Raw genomic sequence first — 22,085 nt, forward strand, 5'->3', positions numbered from 1 at the left:
ATGTTTTTTGTTGAACATTTTTGATGGCAGTGCTTTCTTTAGCATTCTAAAAGCATATTTAAGCTGTTAGCATGTTTACGTGGCAAAATCCTGTCAGCAAAGTTGCATTTTTACATTAATTAGCTTTTTGTTTTAGCTTGGTTGCCTCATCCATACACATTTAGGTGGACATTTTGGCAGTTGTGTTGTGTTTTGCACTGCTTTTTTTTTTCTTTAATTGCCAGTAGCAGCTAGGATGGGTTAAGATGAACAATTTGTTTGATAATTATCCAACATCCAACCTAGTCCATATAGATTTTTTTCTGATAATTTACAGATTTTTGTTTTGTTGGTGTTTGTTTATTAACTTTCATATTTTTTCACTTTATCATGCTAAAAGCATGTTCTGCTTTAGCTGTTAGCATGTGTGCACGGTAAAACCATCTTAGTTGTGTCTCTAAAATAAGTTCCATCAAAGCGTTGTCTCTTCATCCTTAGATTTGTGTCAACCTAGTTTATGTAGATTTGTAATTATACTGATATTTGTTGAATTTGTATTTTTGGCAGTAGTGCTTGGATTAGCATACTGAAAGCATGTTGTGCTTTAGCTGTTAGCATGTTTGCATGGTAAAATCATTAAGTTGTATCTTTAAATTAATTTACTTTAAATCATCGTTGCTTCGTTCTTGCACATTCAGATGGCTGCCTTTGGCAATTGTTGCCATTTTTCAGTAGCAATTAGCAATTTTTTTCAACAGCTTCAGTTAGCCTGTTGAAAACATGTTGTGCTTATGCTGTTTCACAGTAAAATCTCAATATTTTTCCTAAAAATAGCATCTCTAAATATATGTAGCATTTGAATATCTGAATGCCCTCTGAGAAGTATGTTCAGTCCAAGGCAGGTGAACCCAAAGACTGTTCCTTAATACTGCAGCGCCCAGCCAGTGGTCAGTTATAAAGTGTTTTATTTTCCCTAGTAGCCATATGGAGATGTCTTATATAATCAATATCACTATGAGTAACTGGTCTCCAGGTTTGCTAACACATATCGGTTTGTATTAAGCCACAAGTTTTGAGTGGCGCTCTATTTTCGAGCCCCGTGTGGGTGGGCACTCTAAAGCCCTTTTAGACTTCAAAGTACCTTTCATTCGACAACAGGCTCCTCTTAGAGTGGATGGATCCACGAGTTGTTTCCCCCTCACCGTTTGGCCCTTACTAGTCAACGAGCTCCAGACTGCCTAATTAGATGGCAGCTCAGTTCCTCATCTGTTACCCTGATAAGACTTGCCAAAATATGTAATTAAAAACGCTACTAGGATTTAAAGACTTTTTGTGATGCTGCCCTTGAATTGTTGATAGTAATTGGTTAGACATAATAGATTAGATTAGATTCAACTTTATTGTCATTGCACATGTAAGGTACAGGGCAACGAAATGCAGTTAGCATCTAACCAGAAGTGCAATAAGCAGAGGTACAGGATATACAGTGCCTACAATATATTACATATGTACAGAGATATACAGATAAGGCAGTAGTACTATGGACATAATTTACACATTTTAAAATACTATCAGTATGATATACAGATGGGTGATATGAACATACTATACATACTTTACAGATGGATTATGCAGTAAATGTATGTACACTATGAGCAAATTTATGAACATAATTACAAATGGATATGAATAAGCTATACATTAAGATATATAAACACTAGTGCAATGAACAGTCTATGGTCAAGGTGAGAGAAGTCCTCAAGAATGCTGAGAGCTCGACGTAAACAGCGTTTTCTCTGGACGTCCTCAATGGCAGGAAGTGGTGTCCCTGTGATGCGCTGGGCGGTTTTCACCACCCTCTGCAGTGCCTTGTCATAACAGGCACTGCAACAGGCACTGCATAACAGCAATAACAGGCTTGTCAAGTCGTTTAAGGACTCAGTCAATAGTGATACGTGTGAACGACCAGCTAATGCAGCGCTGTTGATCCTACTATACCCTAACAATAACTGTGATGAAGTACTGTGAGTAACCTCAGAACTAAACCCGTCATAACCACTTTAGGGATGGTAAGATCAATGGCACTGTTTTAGTTGGTTCTGAATGGTACTGAAATACATGTACTGTGGTACTTTACAAGAATAATTTGGGACTACCATGGTACCATGTCCACAAAAATAAGATAAATGAAAATAAAAGAGATAGATAGATAGATAGATAGATAGATAGATAGATAGATAGATAGATAGATAGATAGATAGATAGATAGATAGATAGATAGATAGATAGATAGATAGATAGATAGATAGATAGATAGATAGATTGATTGATTGATTGATTGATTGAAAAAACGAATAAATATATACACTGCTATTCAAAAGTTTGGGCATGGTTCTTGTCGTAATTTTTTAGTTGCAATAAAAATAAAACAAAAACCATTTAATTAATTTGAATAAAACTAACAAAATGAAATTTGAAAAAAAAAATTGTCAAATGATTGAAATAAATTAAGCAGAATTAGCATGACTGCTAAAACTGATATCTGCAACTAAATAAGCGAAAATATAAATCTAAAATGTTTTATATATTTTATAACTTCATTATTATTATTATTATTATTATTATTAAAGCAAATAATAAAAATATCAAAGCATAATTCAAATAAATTAAAATAAAAATGACACGCACATAACAATTACTAAAACAAAAACAAATCCTGAAAACTAAAAAAAACATCAAAAAATACTAAAATAGTATAGAACTAAAAATAATACCAAAATAACACTTCTGTATTTACATCAAAAGTACTAAGGTACTACAGTACCATGGTCTCTGTACCTTCCATGGTATTATTGGAAGCACCCTGGAGTGCAGTATAAATACTGTGGTACAGGTTAGTACCATGGTATATTTTAAAGTACCATAGTAATACCATCACTGTACCATGGTATCATTTATTTTATAAAGAGATGGTTCTCTGAAGTACTTCTAAGAATACTATGGTAGTACCATGTACTATACCTAAAACACTTTTTGGTACATTTGTGCTACACTTGTGTGCCATTTCCATGGTACTGAATGACGATCATATTAAATACCATCTACTCCTATTACCTTAATGCTTTTTTGTAAGTGTAGAACATTCATCCTAAACGGTTCAAACAATTTCTGTTCCTATGTGATTTAAATCCATTTCCAATTCAGATGTGTATGATCTACAGAAGTGGGCTGCATTTGCTGTGTTTGCAGTGTGGGCTTTATTTTGCTTAACGCTCCATGAGCACCGTCTCTGCATCGCCCCACAGCTACTTTAGACTGAGAGAGAAGTAGAGAATGTGAGAGAACGAGGAAGAAAAGAGCAACAGATATCATGTTTTGCTTGCAGGAGCATTGCTAGAGGCAGCAGTTGAGCAAAACAAACAGCAGACTAGCAGAGCAGCGCTGCCAGCTACCAGAGCCAAAAAACAGCCCTCCTCTTTCCCTCCGCATGGCTTCGCAACAATCCTATACTACACACTGCACACTGCAGCTCTCTGTGCTTCCATGTCCATTTCATACCAAGCATCAGCTGTGGATCCATTTGAAATGTTATTCAAATTAATTGCATGACATGCAGATTAATTAATTGAATTCATCACATTTCAATATTTGCTCAGAAAAGCCCCCAAATGAAGACAGTCTATATTCATGTGACAGACGGGTGAATCACTGAATTGACATCATAAGAAATATCTTTAGAAGCTGTTTGTATTATTTTTCTAGCTAATGGACTGTTTACACAGGATGCTTGCTTGTATTCCTTCTGCATTTTTTATCATCATCATCATTGGTCTGTTAGCATGCAGACTAACACTTTTGCAGTTGTGTTGATTCTTGTATCTTGAGGGCTGTTTTTAAGATGTTGGAAGTTTTGGAAAACAAATCACAAGACTTGAAGTCCTGAAACATTCTCTTGTGTTGATTATTTTATGTCATTAGACGACTGGAATTGGCATTTTTGTAATGCAAAAAAAGAGAAAATCCATTGTTATATTGGAGAATATCAATGGAAATAATTAAATATAATTATTCTTTGTATTCACTTTAACTGTATGCTTTTAAAATGTATTTTGAATTTAATTTGCAACAGTGTTTGTCAAATCATTGTTTATCTGACATACCTCAATACTTAATTAACAAGATATGTATATACTCCATATTTAATTTTTTTATGAATATATATTTTTTATTTCTTGGCTAATAACCATACATAAAATAACCATATCCTGGAATGTTCTAGTAGTCCATGCAAGCTTTTATAATGCAGTATAGTATAGAGTTAAAAAATACACAAACAAACAAACTTTTTAATATATAGTTTCTCAATGTTTTTTTATGTGTTTATTTATTTATGCAATATTTAACACTGTACTATACTGCATTATAAATGCACACTTAGAACAACAGAACATTCCAGGATATGGTTATTTTACAGAAACTGCAGCACATTTAATTTTTTCATTCATTTCATTTATTCAATCTCATTTGACTATTGGAAGTAAACACGAAACATTATGAATTTAATTTGTAACAGTGTTTTAGTTAAATCATAGCTGATCTGATTTACAAATACCTCACATTATTTCATTTCATATCATTACTCTTTTGGTTACGAACCAAGACCATTAACTTGACTAATTTCCAGAGATGTGCTAAATATGCTAAAAACATTTCTGGAATTTTCTGGCATTCCATGCAAGCATTTATAATGCAGTATAGCACAGTGTTAAATATTTCACCAGAAGCCGCAGTGGAATGCTCCAGCATCACTCAGATGGATTTGAAGTTTTCAAGTTGAACATGTGAGTTTGCTCCAAGCTCATTCCCACTATGTGATTCAGCGCTGTGGGGGCGCACACCGCATGATAACCTGGATTCCCGGCTCACCGGAGCCACAGTCATTTCAAAGCAAATGAAAGCAGTAAAAGGGAGAAAACGTGAAACACTTCAAAGCAATCCCCGCGGTACACCATTATTCCGTTGTGCTCAGCAAGTGTGCCATCTGATCTGCTCTTTCAACCCTGTTTTGACACCTGTCAGGGTACTTAATAAAATAGTTTCCCACGTTTTTTCCATTTTGCTTTAGCGCTTGTGCTTTCTTACAGTCTTATTGCTCTTACAAAAAGTACTGTTGTGGTACCACAGTTCAGTAATGATATCTGATGGAAATACTATACTATTTGAGAATCTTTCTTTCTGCATCTGTTTGTTTGTTTACCAAATAAATATGCTTTAAATGTTGCCTTTTCTTGTCCTTTCTATTCCCCTTTTCCATGCCTTTTTCCCTTTCCTTTCTCACACCCTTTCAAACACACATTTCCATTTTTCCGTGGGGCTGGACTCTTCTTGTAAAAGGCATCTTTTTCTTATCAGATGGTTGGAGCATTTCATTAAATGTGTAGTTTACGCCTTTCTGTTCTCCACCTGTGTGTTTTGATTGGTGAAACGAATGGCAGAGCCACAAGCAAAGCGTCTCTCAGCACCAGTCAGGTGGCTTAGCATGACCGATAGCAGCTCTCCCTCTTCTCTGATTGGCTCTCAGCCGCTCTTATCATTTCTCCCCTTTGCCTCGCGCAGTTGCGAGCTGAATAGACTTTGTTAAATTACATTGTGTCACATTTGCAGATTATTTTCGGAATGAAGCCAAGCTAATCAGGGTAATTAGATTTCATGGCAGTTTAGTGAAAAAACAAACTGACAAACTTATAAACAAGCTGAGTGTGTAGGGATAGCAGAACTAATGATGAACTAATGATGCCAAAGCATTGGTCTTTGAAGATATGCCCAATTGTATTTCTCATAGAAACTAATATGATGGTAAATAAAGCAGAATCTAATATACTGAATTGTTATATGATATAGTTCAAATATTTATTTTTTAACAATCAAAATGTACAATTGTACTTTCAAGGACACGTTAAAATCATATTTCACCTCAAAATAAGTAAATAAAATTAGGCCTCATTTTCTTCAAATAAAATATTCCTTATGTATGTTTCTTAGAGTATATTCATAAGAATGAACTGCTTAAAATTTAGACAGAACATATATTGCAGTATTTTTTTAAATATATTTATTTTACTGTATAAACCAATTTGTTTTTATTTTCACATTATATAATTTCACATGTGTGTATCATTATATGCATTATATAACATTATTATTATTTTAATATATATATATATATATATATATATATATATATATATATATATGACATGTTTATAGCATATTTAAATATGTATATCTGCTTAAAATGTATACGGAACATCACACAATTATTTTATTTTTTAATATTTTTTAATATTAAAAATTAATTTATAATATACATTTATGTACATGAAATATTTAATTTATAATGTAATAGATTAATATAATATATACATTTTAATTTAAGTATTTTAATATTTTTTATATATCAATTAAATATTATTATCATTTAAGTTTATTTTATCCTTTTTCACTTATGCTTATTTTCTTAATTTATTATATATATTATATTAAACTTAATTTATTATATATATTATATTTTTACACACACGCACACACACACACAACTTAATACACAACACTTTTAATAAATAATTTGATATATTCATATTTTAAGTGTATTTAGCATTTAAGTTTATGAACTGCTCAAAATATATACTAAGCAAACACACGCATATATGTGTATGGGTGTACTGGACATGTTTTCATGAGATTCAAACAGTTGTTTGGACATGGTACAGGTACCATGGTAATACGATATGTGCTTAGGATTCAGTCTTTGAAAACATGTAAATATTTAGCATGCAGGCATCATTCTGACCGTAAACCGACTGTTAACCAGCGGCATAAACACATTTCCTTTTAAACCTTTAGCAGTGAACACATAGTTTTGGGTTTGTGTGCTGCATTCTTGGGAAACTGATAAGGGCTCTCTGTGCTCAGCATACAGGCCTTTATTGACTCTGAACAAATTGCACCTTTTCATTAGCAGTGAAACCCTCACCTTTGTGTACCACACAGTAATTGAACACTAACACAGGCTCGCTCTATTGAGGGAAGGGGGGGGACTGCATCACAGTCTATTTATTCAGTCACAACCGAATCGAGAGCACAGCACAGTATTAATAAGGAGACTGCGGCCCGAGGCAATTAAACCAGCAGCCCAACGGAACTCTGCAGAGTCACCGAGCCGCATGTGGCTTTCCCATCAGGTTTGTTTACAGAGCCCTTGCCGTGGCAGCGCTAGCTCATATCTCCGGTAGATTTTAATAACGCTGCTGGTGCTCCGTACTCCTCCCATTCAATTAGAACCACAGGCAGGGTAAATAGGAAATGAGGGTAACAAGTTCAGATGCTCTATCAGACTGTGATTGGATGGATCAGAGGAAGAGCTACCTTGTGTTGCATCTTTCATACATCACCTGCAAATGGTTTTTTTTGGGGGGGGGGGGCATGTGTTATTTGAAATACTGTGTAAATACTATGATATCCATTCAGTACAATGAATTACTGGATTCACTGCAAAAAAAAAAACATCTCCAAATCTTTTTAATTTAATTTCATTTTTTGTTTGTTCGTTTGTTCGTTCATTCATTCATTCATTCATTCACTCATTCATTCATTCATTCGATCATTCATTCATTCGATCATTCATTCATTCATTCATTCATTCATTCATTCATTCCACTCCAACCAAAAAAAGCTATATATATATTTATGTACATAAAATATTTAATTTATAATGTAATAGATTAATGTAATAAATACATTTTAATATAATAAATTCAGTAGTCAACATTTGAAGTGGATCAAAAAGTTCATCAAAGTTATCCTAAGACAAGAACGCATTTTGGTTTTATGTTTTAGGACAACTTTGATGCAAGGTTTTGATCCACTTCAAATGTTGATTAGTGTATTTAAATATGTAACTGTTGAAATATTGAATATATAATTATTATTTAAATAAGATATATTTACAATTTTGCTTATTTTCACACACACAGACACACACACATAGATGTGTGTGTATATATGTATATATATTTATTTATTATTTATATATATATATATATATCCTAAAATTTCCCAATAATCCCATTGTCCTATAATTTAAGCAGATTAAAAAAATTGTAGTATTAAAATAATAATGATCATTATAAATATTCATTTTTATGTATAGAATGATACATTATATATAGAAATATGACACCAACATGTTCTGTAGTTTTGTGAGATTCCCTGATGCATCAGGGTACCACAAGTTTTTTTTTCCTCCTCCTGCATCAAAGCATCAATAGAAAGGTTGCTGGTTTGATCTAGCTGTATCCTTCCATCATGTACTGCTTGAGTTTTTTGTTTAGGTTTTATATGTTGCACATGAGATGTGTCTGTGAAAACAGTATGTGGGCAAATCCTGCTGCCACCTCACTATGCTATTTACTTAATTTGTCATATAAATGCACTTATGCCAAATACTAGACGTGGCATGACTACATTTGAGCAGAGGTCTTTCCGGGGAAGGTCTCGTGCCCATGGTTCTGCTGCTGCCTAGTTAAAGTGCACAGTTGGCATCATAACTCGAGTGCCGATGCCAAGTCTTTAAAATGGCACACGCCCTCAAAAAGCTTAATTGCATTTTGCTCTGTGCCCTGGTTTTCCAATCTGTTGGCATGACAACGGTGGCGATGGCCTTGAAGTCCTCCTCGTATCCTTCATATACTCGCCTTCACTCGCTCTTGATTTAGCGGCATCACCGAAGGGACTGCCATGTCTGAATAGCCACATTTACTCGAGTAGTAAGATCAAAAGCGTTTTTGATCTTCTTTAGATGCACCTCAATGCCGTTATTTGAATCTCTCAAAATTATAATAGCGAGTCATTGTTTTGTGTAAAGCGGTTTCATGTGATGTCTCTGTATAAAAACACATGACGAAGATAAACGCTGAGTTACGTACAATCTATTATGTGTGCTATAAACAAGAATGAGCCCTTAAAGTGATTAAATGTTTGAATTTTCACCTCACAGACATATTGAGATTTAGGAGTCTCTTTAATCATGTTTTCTTTAAAATATAAAAAAAAATGTAATTTCTGAAGACTATCCTATTGTTATGGTTTGCAGGAGTGTCCTCAGATTCTGCCATCCACTCAGATCTACATCCCTGTTGGTGTCATGAAGCCCATCACCTTGTTGGCTCGGAATCTTCCACAGCCTCAGTCAGGGCAGAGGAACTATGAGTGTATCTTCTATATTCAGGGGAAGGAGTACAGTGTCACTGCATTGCGCTTCAACAGCACTAGCATACAGTGTCAGAAGACCATGGTAAGTTTAAACCCTTGTTATTTCTTGTTTTTAGTGATTTTGTTTAGTTTCTCAGAGGTTGCCCTTTCATAGCTCAGGAGATGTAGTGGAGTTATTAGCTGTGTAACTTGTTAACTTGTTAGTTGGTGTAATCAGATCTAGCTTCCTTAGAAGAAATAACAATAGAAACACATTTTATAAATATTTATGCACTACAGTTTAAAGTTTGGGATCAGTATGTTTTTTAAGAAATTCATATTTTTATTTATCAAGGAGGCAGGACACATTAAATTGATCAAAAATAAAGACATTTATAATGTCACAAAAGGTCTATTATGCTGCTCTTTTGAACTTTCAAAAGAATCCTTAACGTATCATGGTATCCACAAAATATTAAGCAGCACGTCTGTTTTCAACATTGATAATAATAAGAAATGTTTCTTGAGCAGCAAATGAGTATATTAAAATGATTTCTGAAGTATCACGTTACACTAAAGACTGGAGTAATGCTGCTGAAAATTCAGCTTTGTATCACAGGAATGAATGACATTTTAAAGTGTATTAAAATAGAAAACAGTTATTTAAAAAAAAAAAAAAATGCAATATTATTGTTTTTATTGTACATTTGATCATGTAAATGCAGCCTTGGTGAACATATAAGACAAAAAAAATAAAAATCTTATCTATTCCAAACTTTTGAATGGCAGTTTATATATTAATTTATTTTTCGTCTGTCTGTCTGTAACTTGATGAGAAATGTTTGAGTTTTTATTGAGATTTCTGACCTTTGGTTGTAAACTCTAGAGACACATGAGGAGTACTGGAATAGGAGACTTTAATTTAAAAGCCTTAATTTGCTCTACATTTGATTGCATTGCTGTCTAGAAGAAACAATTGAGATGCTAATGAGATCTCTTTGGGGATTTTCTTTCTTTTGGAAAGAATTTCTAGCCGAACATACTGTAGAGGGTGTCATGTGTGTATTTTATGATTACATGGACCAGTGGACCTGTGCCAAAGGCAAATGGACTGAAAGCCATTCTGACAAGCCGTGACCCCTTAAATCGTCACATCTTTGTGAGTTGTTTAAGGGCCATTATTGGTGGAGAAACGCTAGTCCAAATAGCTGGCCATTTTCTTACAGCACTGCTGACACAAGCCTTCCCCCTCATTACCTTTTGGCCAATCAACATTTTGTCTGGCTGTCAAAAATCCCATCAGGCACTGGTGGACCATTAGGGTCTGATGAAACACGTGCCACTTGTTATCGTTTTAACAGACTGCTTTGCAAAGGCAGTCATTAGTGGCAGAGAGAGGAAGCTCGGGTATTTGATGGTACGGTGACACTTCTCACCATGCCTTATTGATGGCCGTTATAGGACGCAGCCTCTTTCTCTTTTGTGTAGAGATTCCTGGTGTTACTGAGGGGGAGCTAATTACACGGCTAAGAGTTTGCAGAGAGCTGTCTCGCTAAAGACTTTATCGACTGTTTGCTGTCGCAGCCGTTTCAAATCAACAGCGATTGGCGCGTCACTGATGAGAAGCTATTCCTCCGTCTCCGCTAGCTGGAAGCATCACCCAGAGTGATGTTAACTTTAATAGTCAACGAGAGCGAAATACAGCCGGCTGATAAGCGACCTGTTCTCTTCTGATTTTGCAAAGGAAGGTGGAAGCGATACAGGTGCTTCAGTGTTTCCTTAAAGGGATAGTTCACCCAAAAATGAAAATTCTGTCATTTATTTACTCTGAGGTTGTTTCAAACCTGTATGAGTTTGTTTCTTCCGCTGAAGACAAAATAATATATTTTGAAGAATGTTGGTGAACAAACAGTTGATGGTAGCCATTGACTTCTGTTATATGGAAAAAAAATTCTATGGAAGTCAATGGCTACCGTCAGCTGAAGATATAGGTTCAGAACAACTTGAGGGTGAGTAAATTACGACTGAATTAAAATTTTTGGGTGAACTATCTATTTGTTCTGAATGAGTTTCTCAAAGGTCTAAAGTTCACTCTAGAATGACAATTGTGTTATGTCTTTCTTTCCTCTCTGGAATACAAAATGAGAAATTCTGTTGGTTGTATTAGTCACTCATTTCCATTCATTTATAATGAATGGGGACAGGAGCTTTTGTGTTTTATGAAAGGACTCAAAAGCACCATGAAACATCATAAATGTGGTCCATATGACTCAGTCTTTCGATAATTTTGTGTAATGAAAAGACCTAAAATTAAGTTGGTATTCACTGACATTCTTTCCCTTCAGTGAGCTGTTAACTGCTTCAACTGGATCATTGAATCAGAAAGTTGTACTTCTGTGAACCGGATCAAACGATTCATTGAAAAGATCCAACTCAAAGAATGATTCATCCATGCATTGATTCAAATGGACATTGCTGAGTCGTCTTAAAGGACTGAATTTTTAAATTATGGCTTAATTGAGTTTGCCCTGTTCCTCACGTGAAGTTATCACGACTTCAAAAGCATTGAATATAGCAAATGAGTCATTTGAACTACTTTTATGTTATTTTATGGTGCTTTTGTCTCCTTTTTTAAAGCTTTAAAAGCTTTAGCCCCCTTAATTTAATGAAAAAGAGCAGTCTTAAAAAATCCCCCTTTGTTCTCAGAAGAATCAATTAGAAAGTCCTGTTACTTTATTCTAATTCTGTATATTGTGGTTTAAGTACAAAAAGTAGCTTGTTAATTTACTAAATACTTCCTAAGCTCAGTCTGATTGTATAGCTGATGTTCTTTACCACTGATGAAAAGCAGTAGGTCATCTTCATCTCAGTCGAAGCTCTAAGAAAGGTGGTTTTCCTTACTTTTCCCTGGTCATCTGCGGTTTATGCCTGGGACGGAACCACGCGGGGTTTGGTTCTGTGCTGCTGGGTATTCAGACAGCCTGTCACTCCTAATGAGAGCCGCAATTACAGCCGTGTTAAGATCCCACTGCAATTACACCATTAAATGCCAGCAATTATCAGTTACTTAGCGTGCAGTGATTTTAGCATGAGTGCTGTGTGGCCCTGCGTGAGAGTTCCATTACCAGAAGTAGGAGCATGTATCGAATGACAGGCTTTGGCATAGATCAAGAGTCACTATTGTTTTAGTCATTCACAGAGTCACTCCTTGCAGATTAAATGACTTGTTCGTCAATAGGCTCCGGCTGAATCGGTCCCGGAACATTCCAAGGACTTCCGTGTTTGAACGCTTTAGCTGAGGTGCCAGACGGCAGGTCAGATATGAATCACCCGCCAAAGCCCCTGCAGTTCTTTTCATTCACGTCGCAGAAACTTTTCCATCTGATTGATTAATTATGACGCTGACTAACGGTTCTGTTGAATTCAGAGGGATTTGAACTGTTTGCTTTGCCATAACGGCACTGATTCTGAGAAAGGAAATTCTTAAGGTCGTCGTCGGCAGTGTCAGGGAGCAACATGTTACATAATCAGGGTACTTTTAGCTAAAATGAATGTTACTTTTGTGAATTTACATCATAATATCGGAGTTGTCTCATTTCAAAAAGATTTGAATATTGAAGACACTTTATTAAATTAATTTTATTTGCAAAATATTTAAATATTTGTTTACTAATCAAGTGATTTTTGCAATTATATAACGTCTGTGTTTGCTATGTAGATAAAGTTATCATGGTGACAGATTTGACAGAATTTGTCAGAACAATGTAGAATGTATCACAAAACCAAATGTTTAAGATTGCATGGCACAAGATCGTGAATGTATTTTTCTCAGGATTTACAGAAAAGTATAGAAAACGGCGTTCCTCAGCGCTGGCCGTTGGAGGTCAAGCGCGTGCCGGGTACATCCGAGGCAACAGCTGGCAGGTGGAATCCCAGGCTCACAGTGGGCAGATGGCTGGTGTAGTATGATTAGGGAGGAGGAGCTGATTGTGTTTGCCTGAGATTGATCAATTCGATCCTTTGTCTCTCTGCTTAAGATAATAGAGAGACTGGTTAATAAAACTCAACGGTGTGTTGGGACGCAAAGGGAAGCGGGCAGTCCTGACGCAATCGATTGAGTAAACAAAGGATATAGAGCTTAGGATGAGATGTGCTGAGAAGGAAGAGCATCATTGAGCATTAGCAGGTTGATACTGAAGAGGAAGAACTTATTATCTGAGTTTGGATTGTTCGTATAGCCGTCTGTCGAGATGCCTGTAGATGTATTCAGATAGTCATGTTTCTTTTAAAAGAAATTTGAACTGGACAAAAGTAATGTGAAATGCTTGAGAGATTGAGACTGATGCAGCAAATTCACTTTTTTAATATTGATCCAATCTTGACATCCTGATTGCAGTGCATGTTTTTAATCATAATATAGGCCTATATCACAACTCAGCTTTCTAGTCATTTATTTTCACTGTGGCACATTGAAAAATGCTGGATGGAAATGCTAGGATAAAAATTATTTTGCAACAAGGATTTATATGTTAACATTAGTTACCACAATGCCTAGCATGAACAAACAATATGTTTACAGCACTTGTTAATGTAGGTTATTTCTCATTTCTAAATTTTTGCTCATTCTCTAAAGGCTAAAGTTTAAAAAATGACACAAAATGCTCATTTCTGATACAGTTTTAACATTTCATGTTATATCAATTTATTTTAATTTGTGGAGAGGTTTTAATGAGGCCAGCAGGGGGTGCTCACCCTGTGGTCTGTGTGGGTCCTAACGTGACGGGATAGTGACGGGGACTCTATACTGTCAAAAAGCACCATCCTTCGGATGAGATGTTAAACTGAGGTCCTGACTCTCTGTGGTCATTAAAAATCCCAGGATGTCTTTCGAAAAGAGTAGAGGCATCCTGGCCAAATATCCCCATTGGTCTCTGATCATCATGGCCTCCTAATCATCCCCTTACACTGATTGGCTTCATCACTCTGTCTCCTCTCCACCAGTAAGCTGGTGTGTGGTGGGCATTCTGGTGCACTATGGCTGCCGTTGCATCATCCAGGTGGATGCTGCACACTGGTGGTGGACGAGGAGACACCCTCCCTCACAATGTAGAGCACTTTGAGTGCTTAGAAAAGCAGAAAAGCGCTATAAAAATGTAATGAATTATTTATTATTATTATTACCTACAGTGTTTGTGTAGTAATAGTCAACCCTATTCTAGTGTAAAATCCTTAAAGGGATGGTTCACTTAAAAATTAAAATTTGTCATCATTTACTCACCTATTTACTCATATGTTGTTCCAAACCTGTACAACTGAGCTTTCTTTCACTGAATGTGAAAATTTTTGATAAATGCCTTCTTTTTTGTCCATACAATGAAAGTCAATAGGGTTCAATGCCGTTTGGGACCTTATTGACTTTCATTGTATGGAGAATAACAGTTGAAACGTTCTTCAAATGATCTTCTTTTGTGTTCCACAGAAGTAAGATTGTCATGCAGGTTTAGAAGTAAATGCTAATTTTTTTGGTCGAACTGTCCCTTTAAGACTCATAAACAAAGGCAGCTATATGTTTGTGGGCAACTTATGTAGATTTTGCTTTGGCATCAGCACAAATTTGGTGGAAAAGAGGTGGAGGAGAGGAAATGAAATGAAAAAGTGAAAATGGGTGTATAAAAGACGAGACAAGAGGCCTAAAGTCGCTCTCTCTCTCAGAGCGCCACAGCTCAGGACCCAGGAGATGAACAGAACAGGCTGATGGTATCAGACTCTGCTTTACAACATTACCTTCAGCTCAGATAAATGACCGGAGAGAGAGAACTAGAGACTGACAGAGAAAACACAATGATGGAAAGGAACCGAGGGGGGAAAGGGAAGAAAAATCTCGGCCAGAATCTCCTCTATGCCGTCTACAGCGAAATGAGGACTATCGGGAGAGTTTGATAGCATCCAATTAAAAGCCGTCGTAGATAAAATGATGATGAATTGCAGCCGTGCAGCAGAGAGATGGTTTGCTTCAGACTCAACACACCAGTTCCCAAACGCTCCGATGGAAGGGAAGGAGGGAAAATGAGCTCAGGAGGAAGAGGGTCATCATTTTTGAGGAAGGGAACGGGAAGCAGCTTTTGTATGTTGGGGCGAGAGGGAGAGGTGAATAACTGAAGGAGTCTCAGTTGCTTCCCTCAGCGGGGTTAAGAGTGTGTCAGACGCTCCTGTGGAGCCGAGCTCCTGCTAGGAAGAAGATTCACCATGAGCTCCGAGCTTAATTCAAGCGCTTCAGCCACTTGACGAAAACGCTCTCTTTGCCAAAAACAACACCGCAGTTGCACCAATAAAACACCTCTGCATAATGAGCTACAAATACGTTTTGAAAGCTTTTTTTTCCCCTCTTCAAAAGTAGTTCCGTTTTAGATTTCAGCAAACTACAAATCACTATGCAATGTGTTATGTAAAAAAATATATTAGTTATTATATTTATTGGACATTTAATCTATTATAACTAAAATATGGTTTATTTATTATATAATTGCAGCCAGTAGAATATTTATTTAGTTTTTTGTTTTCAATACAGGAATGTTCCTCCTTAATTCCTTCATAATGTTTTTCTGCATGTGTTTGTATTTATATATACATAATGAACATACACAGCACACACACATATATTATGTAAACAAAAAAACTTTAATTTTGGATGCGATTAATTGCGATTAATCGTTTGACAGCAATAATATATAAATATACAATTCAAATAAAAATAGAAAAACTTACTTTTTGACTTGAAATTATAATATAGGAATATTTATAATTTTATATTTATTTATTACAATTTTATATTTTTATATGAAAATTAAGTGCATTTTTACATTAAAACACAATAGGAAATATTTAATAAGATGCTTATTGACAATTAACAATGACATTGTTAATTCTGTAGGATCAAAATAATAAACTTTGGATGTTGGATGTGTTTGTGTTAAGTCTGTGTGTGTGTGTGTGTGCGTGCGTGTGTGTGCGTGCGTGCGTGTGTGCATGCGTGCGTGCATGTGTGTTAAACCCCCTCCCGATGTGCTGATGTGTTATTTTTACCCAGGCGCACAGATATGCTATCAAAATGACTAATTATATAAGACTGACCCACACAAAAGGCGGTATTTTTTTTTCTTTCTTCCCTCCCTCCTCACATTCCAGCAGCTGCTCTGTTTTGTTAACATCGGCACTTTCCAGCCCCATGGACCCGGAATCTCCTGCCTCACCCGCACGTATCCGTACGCTCCCTCCTTCCCTCCATCCCCCTGATCAATGGGCTTGCCAGCAGAGGACGGGCGCAGGCTGGGGAGGTGCCCAGTGTGTCTCTCTATTTCTGGCCTCCATTCATTTTCCCCTGTGAGGGTAATTATGCATTTTGGGCATGCAGGTGGAGAGAGGAAGAAAGAGGACCTATGCAACTCATATGCTACTCTGTTTTCAGACTATTGTACATATGCAACTGCTTACAGCTTTCATAGGTTTATTATAATTGGATGCATAATGAGTGGAGTTCTGCTAGTCTTTTGTCATGTTCAGAAGTTAGTTTCATGCTTTCTTGTTCTCGTTTAAGGTCTGTGTAGTTCCAGCCTCTGTTCTGCCAAACAGCTTTACTCTCAATCTTGTAGAAGTAAAGTTTTGCTTTTGTAAAATTAGTTTTTCGTGATTTTTTTCCAATGCAGTTTACAAAGATGGCTTTGTCATAAGTGCCAAAAGACCTCAAAGATGCTGCAGAAATAGCAACAAAATGAAAGACAAAATGTTCTGTCACATTTCACAAGATGTTTAGTCTTTTTAAGAAAATTCAGATTTAAAGGAAGAGTGCTTTTATCCTTTTTTCCATTTTGTCAAAGCATCTTTTAGGAATGTTTTAGAATTGTTGTGACATTTATTTTTATGATTAGCACATTTGTCTTTGCAGTGATCACCGTAATAGAAAATCTATCTGTCTGTCTGTCTGTCTGTCTTTAGGAACATTATATATTGTGACATTTATTTTCATTATTAACACTTTCATTATTTTTCTCTGCAATGCTCAATAATTAATGCTAATAAAAACATTTATTACTATATTTAAGTGTAATCAAATAAGAAATAACCTTTGAGAATAATGGTATTTAGTTACAATTAAAAATTATTATTTCTGTCAATGTTTAATTTATTTATTTGTTTATTTATTTATCTATTTTTTAAGTAAAATGTGGCAGAATATATACTGTATATATATATGCACGAGGTTCGGTGCTTATGGAATAAGTTGCCGGATCATGGTTATTCTTAATTGGGTCATGTGCTGTTTCTCCTCACCTTGTGTTGGAGGCCTCCATCGGCCTCATGGGAACTCACACTTGCACAAGCAATTAATTACTCTCCGCCATGTCTCCACGATGACCACGGGCTGAATAATGAGCGTTATTATTCATCCAGTCTGAAGTAGACGCACAGTTCTCCCCGAGCTCCTCTCATGCTGGCCGCTCTCACGAAACAGTGCCCGCTGTTTTCAGCCACCTTTTCCATAAATGCTGCATATGTGACCTTTTGGTAAAGAACAATACGCCTTTTAGTTGTTTCCAGCCATTTTGTGGTCACCAAAAGTCACATGACCTCAGTCACATGATTAAACCACCGCGATTAGCTTCGAATACAGCGATTGTCTGACTGAGGTGAGCGCGTGGTGTAATGTCAAAGGCATGTTAATGATGATATGAATAAATCATATCTATGTTTTTGGACGGCCCTCGGAGAACAGCGACGGCCGTTGTTAAGATGTAACGTATGTGTGGGAGGACTGCTGGAGCTCTTTAAAGTTTAATGGGGCTGGGACGCTGGTGAGGAGACGTAGGCAGGAGGAGTGTGAGGGTTCATGTCTGCATAGGGAAGAATGTGTGTTTGTAAGCGTGGAGGTCATCTGCGGTCTGCGTGGAGGATGTGTTTGATCAAATCCAAGCGTTGAGAGAAGCTGTCAGTGCTTGTCAAAAGAAAGGCCTTGTGACTTGGGTGTTCAGCGGTTTACCCTTGACCTTGCGTCTTTCAAAGAGTCGTCAATTGACACATTGGTTTTGTTCAGACAGGCAGCAAATATCTCTTTTATGCATATCCGGCAATGTTTTTTCTGAAGTTAAAAGCTATTTACATTTATAATTTGTTTGAAATCTGATTAACATAATTCCCAAATTGAAGTGATATTTATTTGTTTATTTATTTATTTATGAACCAACCAATCATTAATCTGATTACAGTGGCATTCATATATGGTTTGTTATTTAATTTAAATCATTTTTTTTTTGCTATCCAGTTCAGTTCAGGAATAAATAAATAAATAACAAAAAGAAAACAGGTAGATAGAATAGAAAAATAAAAGAGAAAGCTAGTGTTAGAGGCCCTTTTTTAAGAAAAAAAGCAGCTAGAAAACGAATTGATGAACAGAAGTATATACAGTATATATAGATAGATGGATATATTACATATATTATTATTATTAGATTTTTACATACTTATTTAGAGGAAAAATCTATCACATTTTCCACAGAAATAAGAAGCAGCACAATAAAATAAAATGTTTTTTTTTTTTTTTGCACCAAATGAGCTCAGTAGGATGATTTCTGAAGGATCATGTGATACTAAAGACTGGAGTAATGACTGAAAATGCTGAAAATTCAGCTTTGCATCACAGGAATAAATTACACTTTTAAAAATATTAAAATAGAAAACTGTTATTTTAGATTGTAATAATATTTAATAATATTTTATAAAATAAGTGCGGCATTTGTGAGCATGCTTTTTATGTGTAATGTTTTAAACATTTCAAAAATCTTATTGACCCCAAATGTTTGAACATTAGTTCAGATGTGGCATTCATCTATTAAATGGTAAACGAGCAAACATGTGAGATGTTTCAGACATGGAGTAAGCATGAACGTGTCAATAGTGCTGTAATCCCATCTGATGCGCTTCGTGAGTTCGTCATGGCAAGATGTCATGATGGACATGAGCAAAGGCAATTTTCAGTTTTCCGTCGTCGCTTTCCACTGTGACAGCTACTCAGTTATAGAAGAAGTAAGTCTCTCGCCGTCGCGCTGACACTTAAATCAGTGCTGCGCCAACCGATGTGGATATACCGGATATTGACTGCACTGTCAGAACAAACGGACCTGATTTCATCACTTGTAACTTGACAGACAGGTAAAGTCATAAAGATCAGATTTGAGAAAAAAAAAAAATCTGATTTATGTCCTATGTGAACAAAGCCGGTCCTAAATAATTCTAAAATAACACTGGTGAGAGCTGATAAATAAATAACACATTACTGTATATAAATAAATAAACAATAAATAAATAAATAGAAATTAAGCATAATTAGTCCTTTTTTATAGCTTTAAAAAATCCAGTCCTCCTTATTTGCATGAAAAAAGCTATACATTCTTCATAATTTCTCCATTTTTATTCTACAGAATAAAGAAAACCATGCAGGACTGGAATGATGTGAGGGTGTTTGCAAATATTTCTGCACAAAAACTCTGTTCTAACGTTTTTTACACATTTGAAATGCACACAAAATAAATAACTTGACATGTAATTTGTATGTTCAAGTAGTCTTTAAAAAAAACTACCTCAGTTTCAATGGTCACTATTATATGTGTGTGTATATGTTGGAGACAGTTGAAGCCAAATGAGATGTGTCAGAAAGCAAATTGGAAATGCCAATTTCACTTACGTCCAGGCAACGCGCTTCACGCCTCTTGTTTCATGTGTAAATTAATGGCTTCCGCTCAGTAATTTAGATTTTTGAGCTCACTCACACACCCTCAATCTATTTCACCCCATTTTCCTCCCCGTTTCCGTCTCGCTTCCTCTTTCCTGTGCGCTCCCCGACCCCTCCGCTCATCCAGAAATGGCCAGGCCCGCGATGACAAATCGCATTTCTCTCTGCATGCTGGTTCTGAGTCAGTAGCTCTACTTGATGAGACGGTTTCTGATACTAGAACCTCGTCTGTAAGTGCGCTGAATGTCTGCTGCTGTTTATCAGGAGTGTGTGTGTGTGAATGAGAGGGGCCGTAGAGAGGAGGCTGCTGTCAGGGTGGAGTGTTTTCACCTCCCCCATATTGATCTGACAGTCTCACAATTGCGTGATGAGAATCCCGACTTGTCTCTCCTTCGCTGCCCGTCTCACTCTGTTGCTCTCTCCCCGTTTTATCCGTCTCACTCTCTTTTTCTCTCTCAAGGATACACACTTAAATGGCAAGATTTACATGGAGCGAGATAAGCCAGCATGTTTCATTCATTCGCTGCCATTTTAGCTGGGCTGAGCTCGAGCTGTGCACCAGAACATGGTTTGCGTGCGTTTTCCTGAGCACTCTTCATCCCGACGGCCCCTAGTTGCATGTCAGGATCAGTGCAGTAAATCAATGATGCGCTGCACAACAATATGGTCACGTCGAATTGGCAGAATGCACACTTAAACGTATTTGTTTGTTGTTTTTTGTTTTATTTTAGGTCATTTTAGTGGATGGACAGATACTGTCGAAATCAAACTCTCATGTCTTGCATGAGCATCATAGCTCAATGTGTCCAGTACGTTTATTTAGTGTTGTTTTGAGCCTTTGTAACAGATTTGACCTACACGCATAGAGAGAGCACAGGAAAAGATGGTGAGACGCGTGAGAAATAGGAATCGAAAAATGTTGCGAGCCAGATTCAAACTCCAATTTCCTGTATCAACACTACAGCTGAATGTGTCCAGCAATTGTTTTATGTTAAGTATTTTTGGCTTTTTAGTATAGGGAGAACCAGGGGTGGGCGATATGATCAAAGTCTTGTATCACGATGTAAGTAATTTGATTTAATTTGATACCTTAGAAGTTTCTTAATTTTTGTCACCAGTGTCAATATTACAAAAAATGAATACTAGCCTAAAATAAAACTCGGGCTCACTGAAGACAAGTAAACATTCAGCGATTTAAATAAGAAACTAATTACAAGCAGTAGGACAAAAAAACTACAGTAGAACAAATAAAAAAGAAATGCTACATATCTTGTATAAAGTAATCAAATGTATAAAATCGCTGCTTATTCTTCACTGTGTAAATGAAATATATATTTATTCTTATTAAACTTACATAAATGATTTAGTCGAGCACGGAGATATTTTCACTCTTATGTTTGATTAACTTGAATGATAGACAGTAGGAATATTAGACTGCTGTCACTTTAAGAGCTGCCTGGTTCCAATATACTGTTATACATGTTTTGTTTTTCAGCTGTTTGCTTTTACTTAAGACGTAAATTGCTGTTTTTGCTAGGATACTTGCAAATATGGGAATTTTGACATGCAAGTATGTATTTATCCGTTCAAGGCCTATAATAATGCAAAAATAACTCAATACTCTGATAGTTCAATACTCCCGCGCTCTGTCTCTCAGACAGTGTGTGCATATAGTGAAAAGAGTTCTCTTTCGCTGCTGATTGCGTTTCAATGGCTTAAAATCACTTGTTTTTAAACGGCAATGCTTAAAAACACATGCAAACGATAAGTTTTCGTGACCTCATAGCACAGAAATGTCATGTGAGTGTGTAACTGTGTGTATTGCTGACAAATTTCTACTGGTTAATTGTGTCTACCAAGGGAGAACAGGAAATTAGCAAGAAATGTGGGTAATGGGATCAAGAAATGTTGCGAGCCAAATTCAAACTCACGTTTACTGCGTAAAAAGCACTACAAGCTGAATGTGTCCAGCATTTTTGGCATTTTTGTCTCAAGTAGAGAAAGAACAGAAAGATATGCCTAGAAATAGAAACAGTTGGTTCAAGAAAAAAATCTGATTCAAACCTGTTTACCA

The 22,085-nt window shown here is 36.1% G+C and overlaps 1 protein-coding gene across 1 annotated transcript in view; it reads left to right on the forward strand.

The window, feature by feature from the left end:
* The window catches only part of LOC306859965 (plexin-A1-like), a 223,554-nt gene that overhangs the window by 138,468 nt on the left and 63,001 nt on the right, over nucleotides 1–22,085 (forward strand). The window contains exon 10 of the mRNA XM_079401423.1: nucleotides 9,131–9,331. Coding sequence (XP_079257549.1) covers nucleotides 9,131–9,331 — 201 coding nt within the window. The remainder of the gene's footprint in view (nucleotides 1–9,130; nucleotides 9,332–22,085) is intronic.

Source organism: Barbus barbus (genome assembly GCF_936440315.1).
Source record: "Barbus barbus genome assembly, chromosome: 40".
NCBI classification, from domain to species: Eukaryota; Metazoa; Chordata; class Actinopteri; order Cypriniformes; family Cyprinidae; genus Barbus; species Barbus barbus.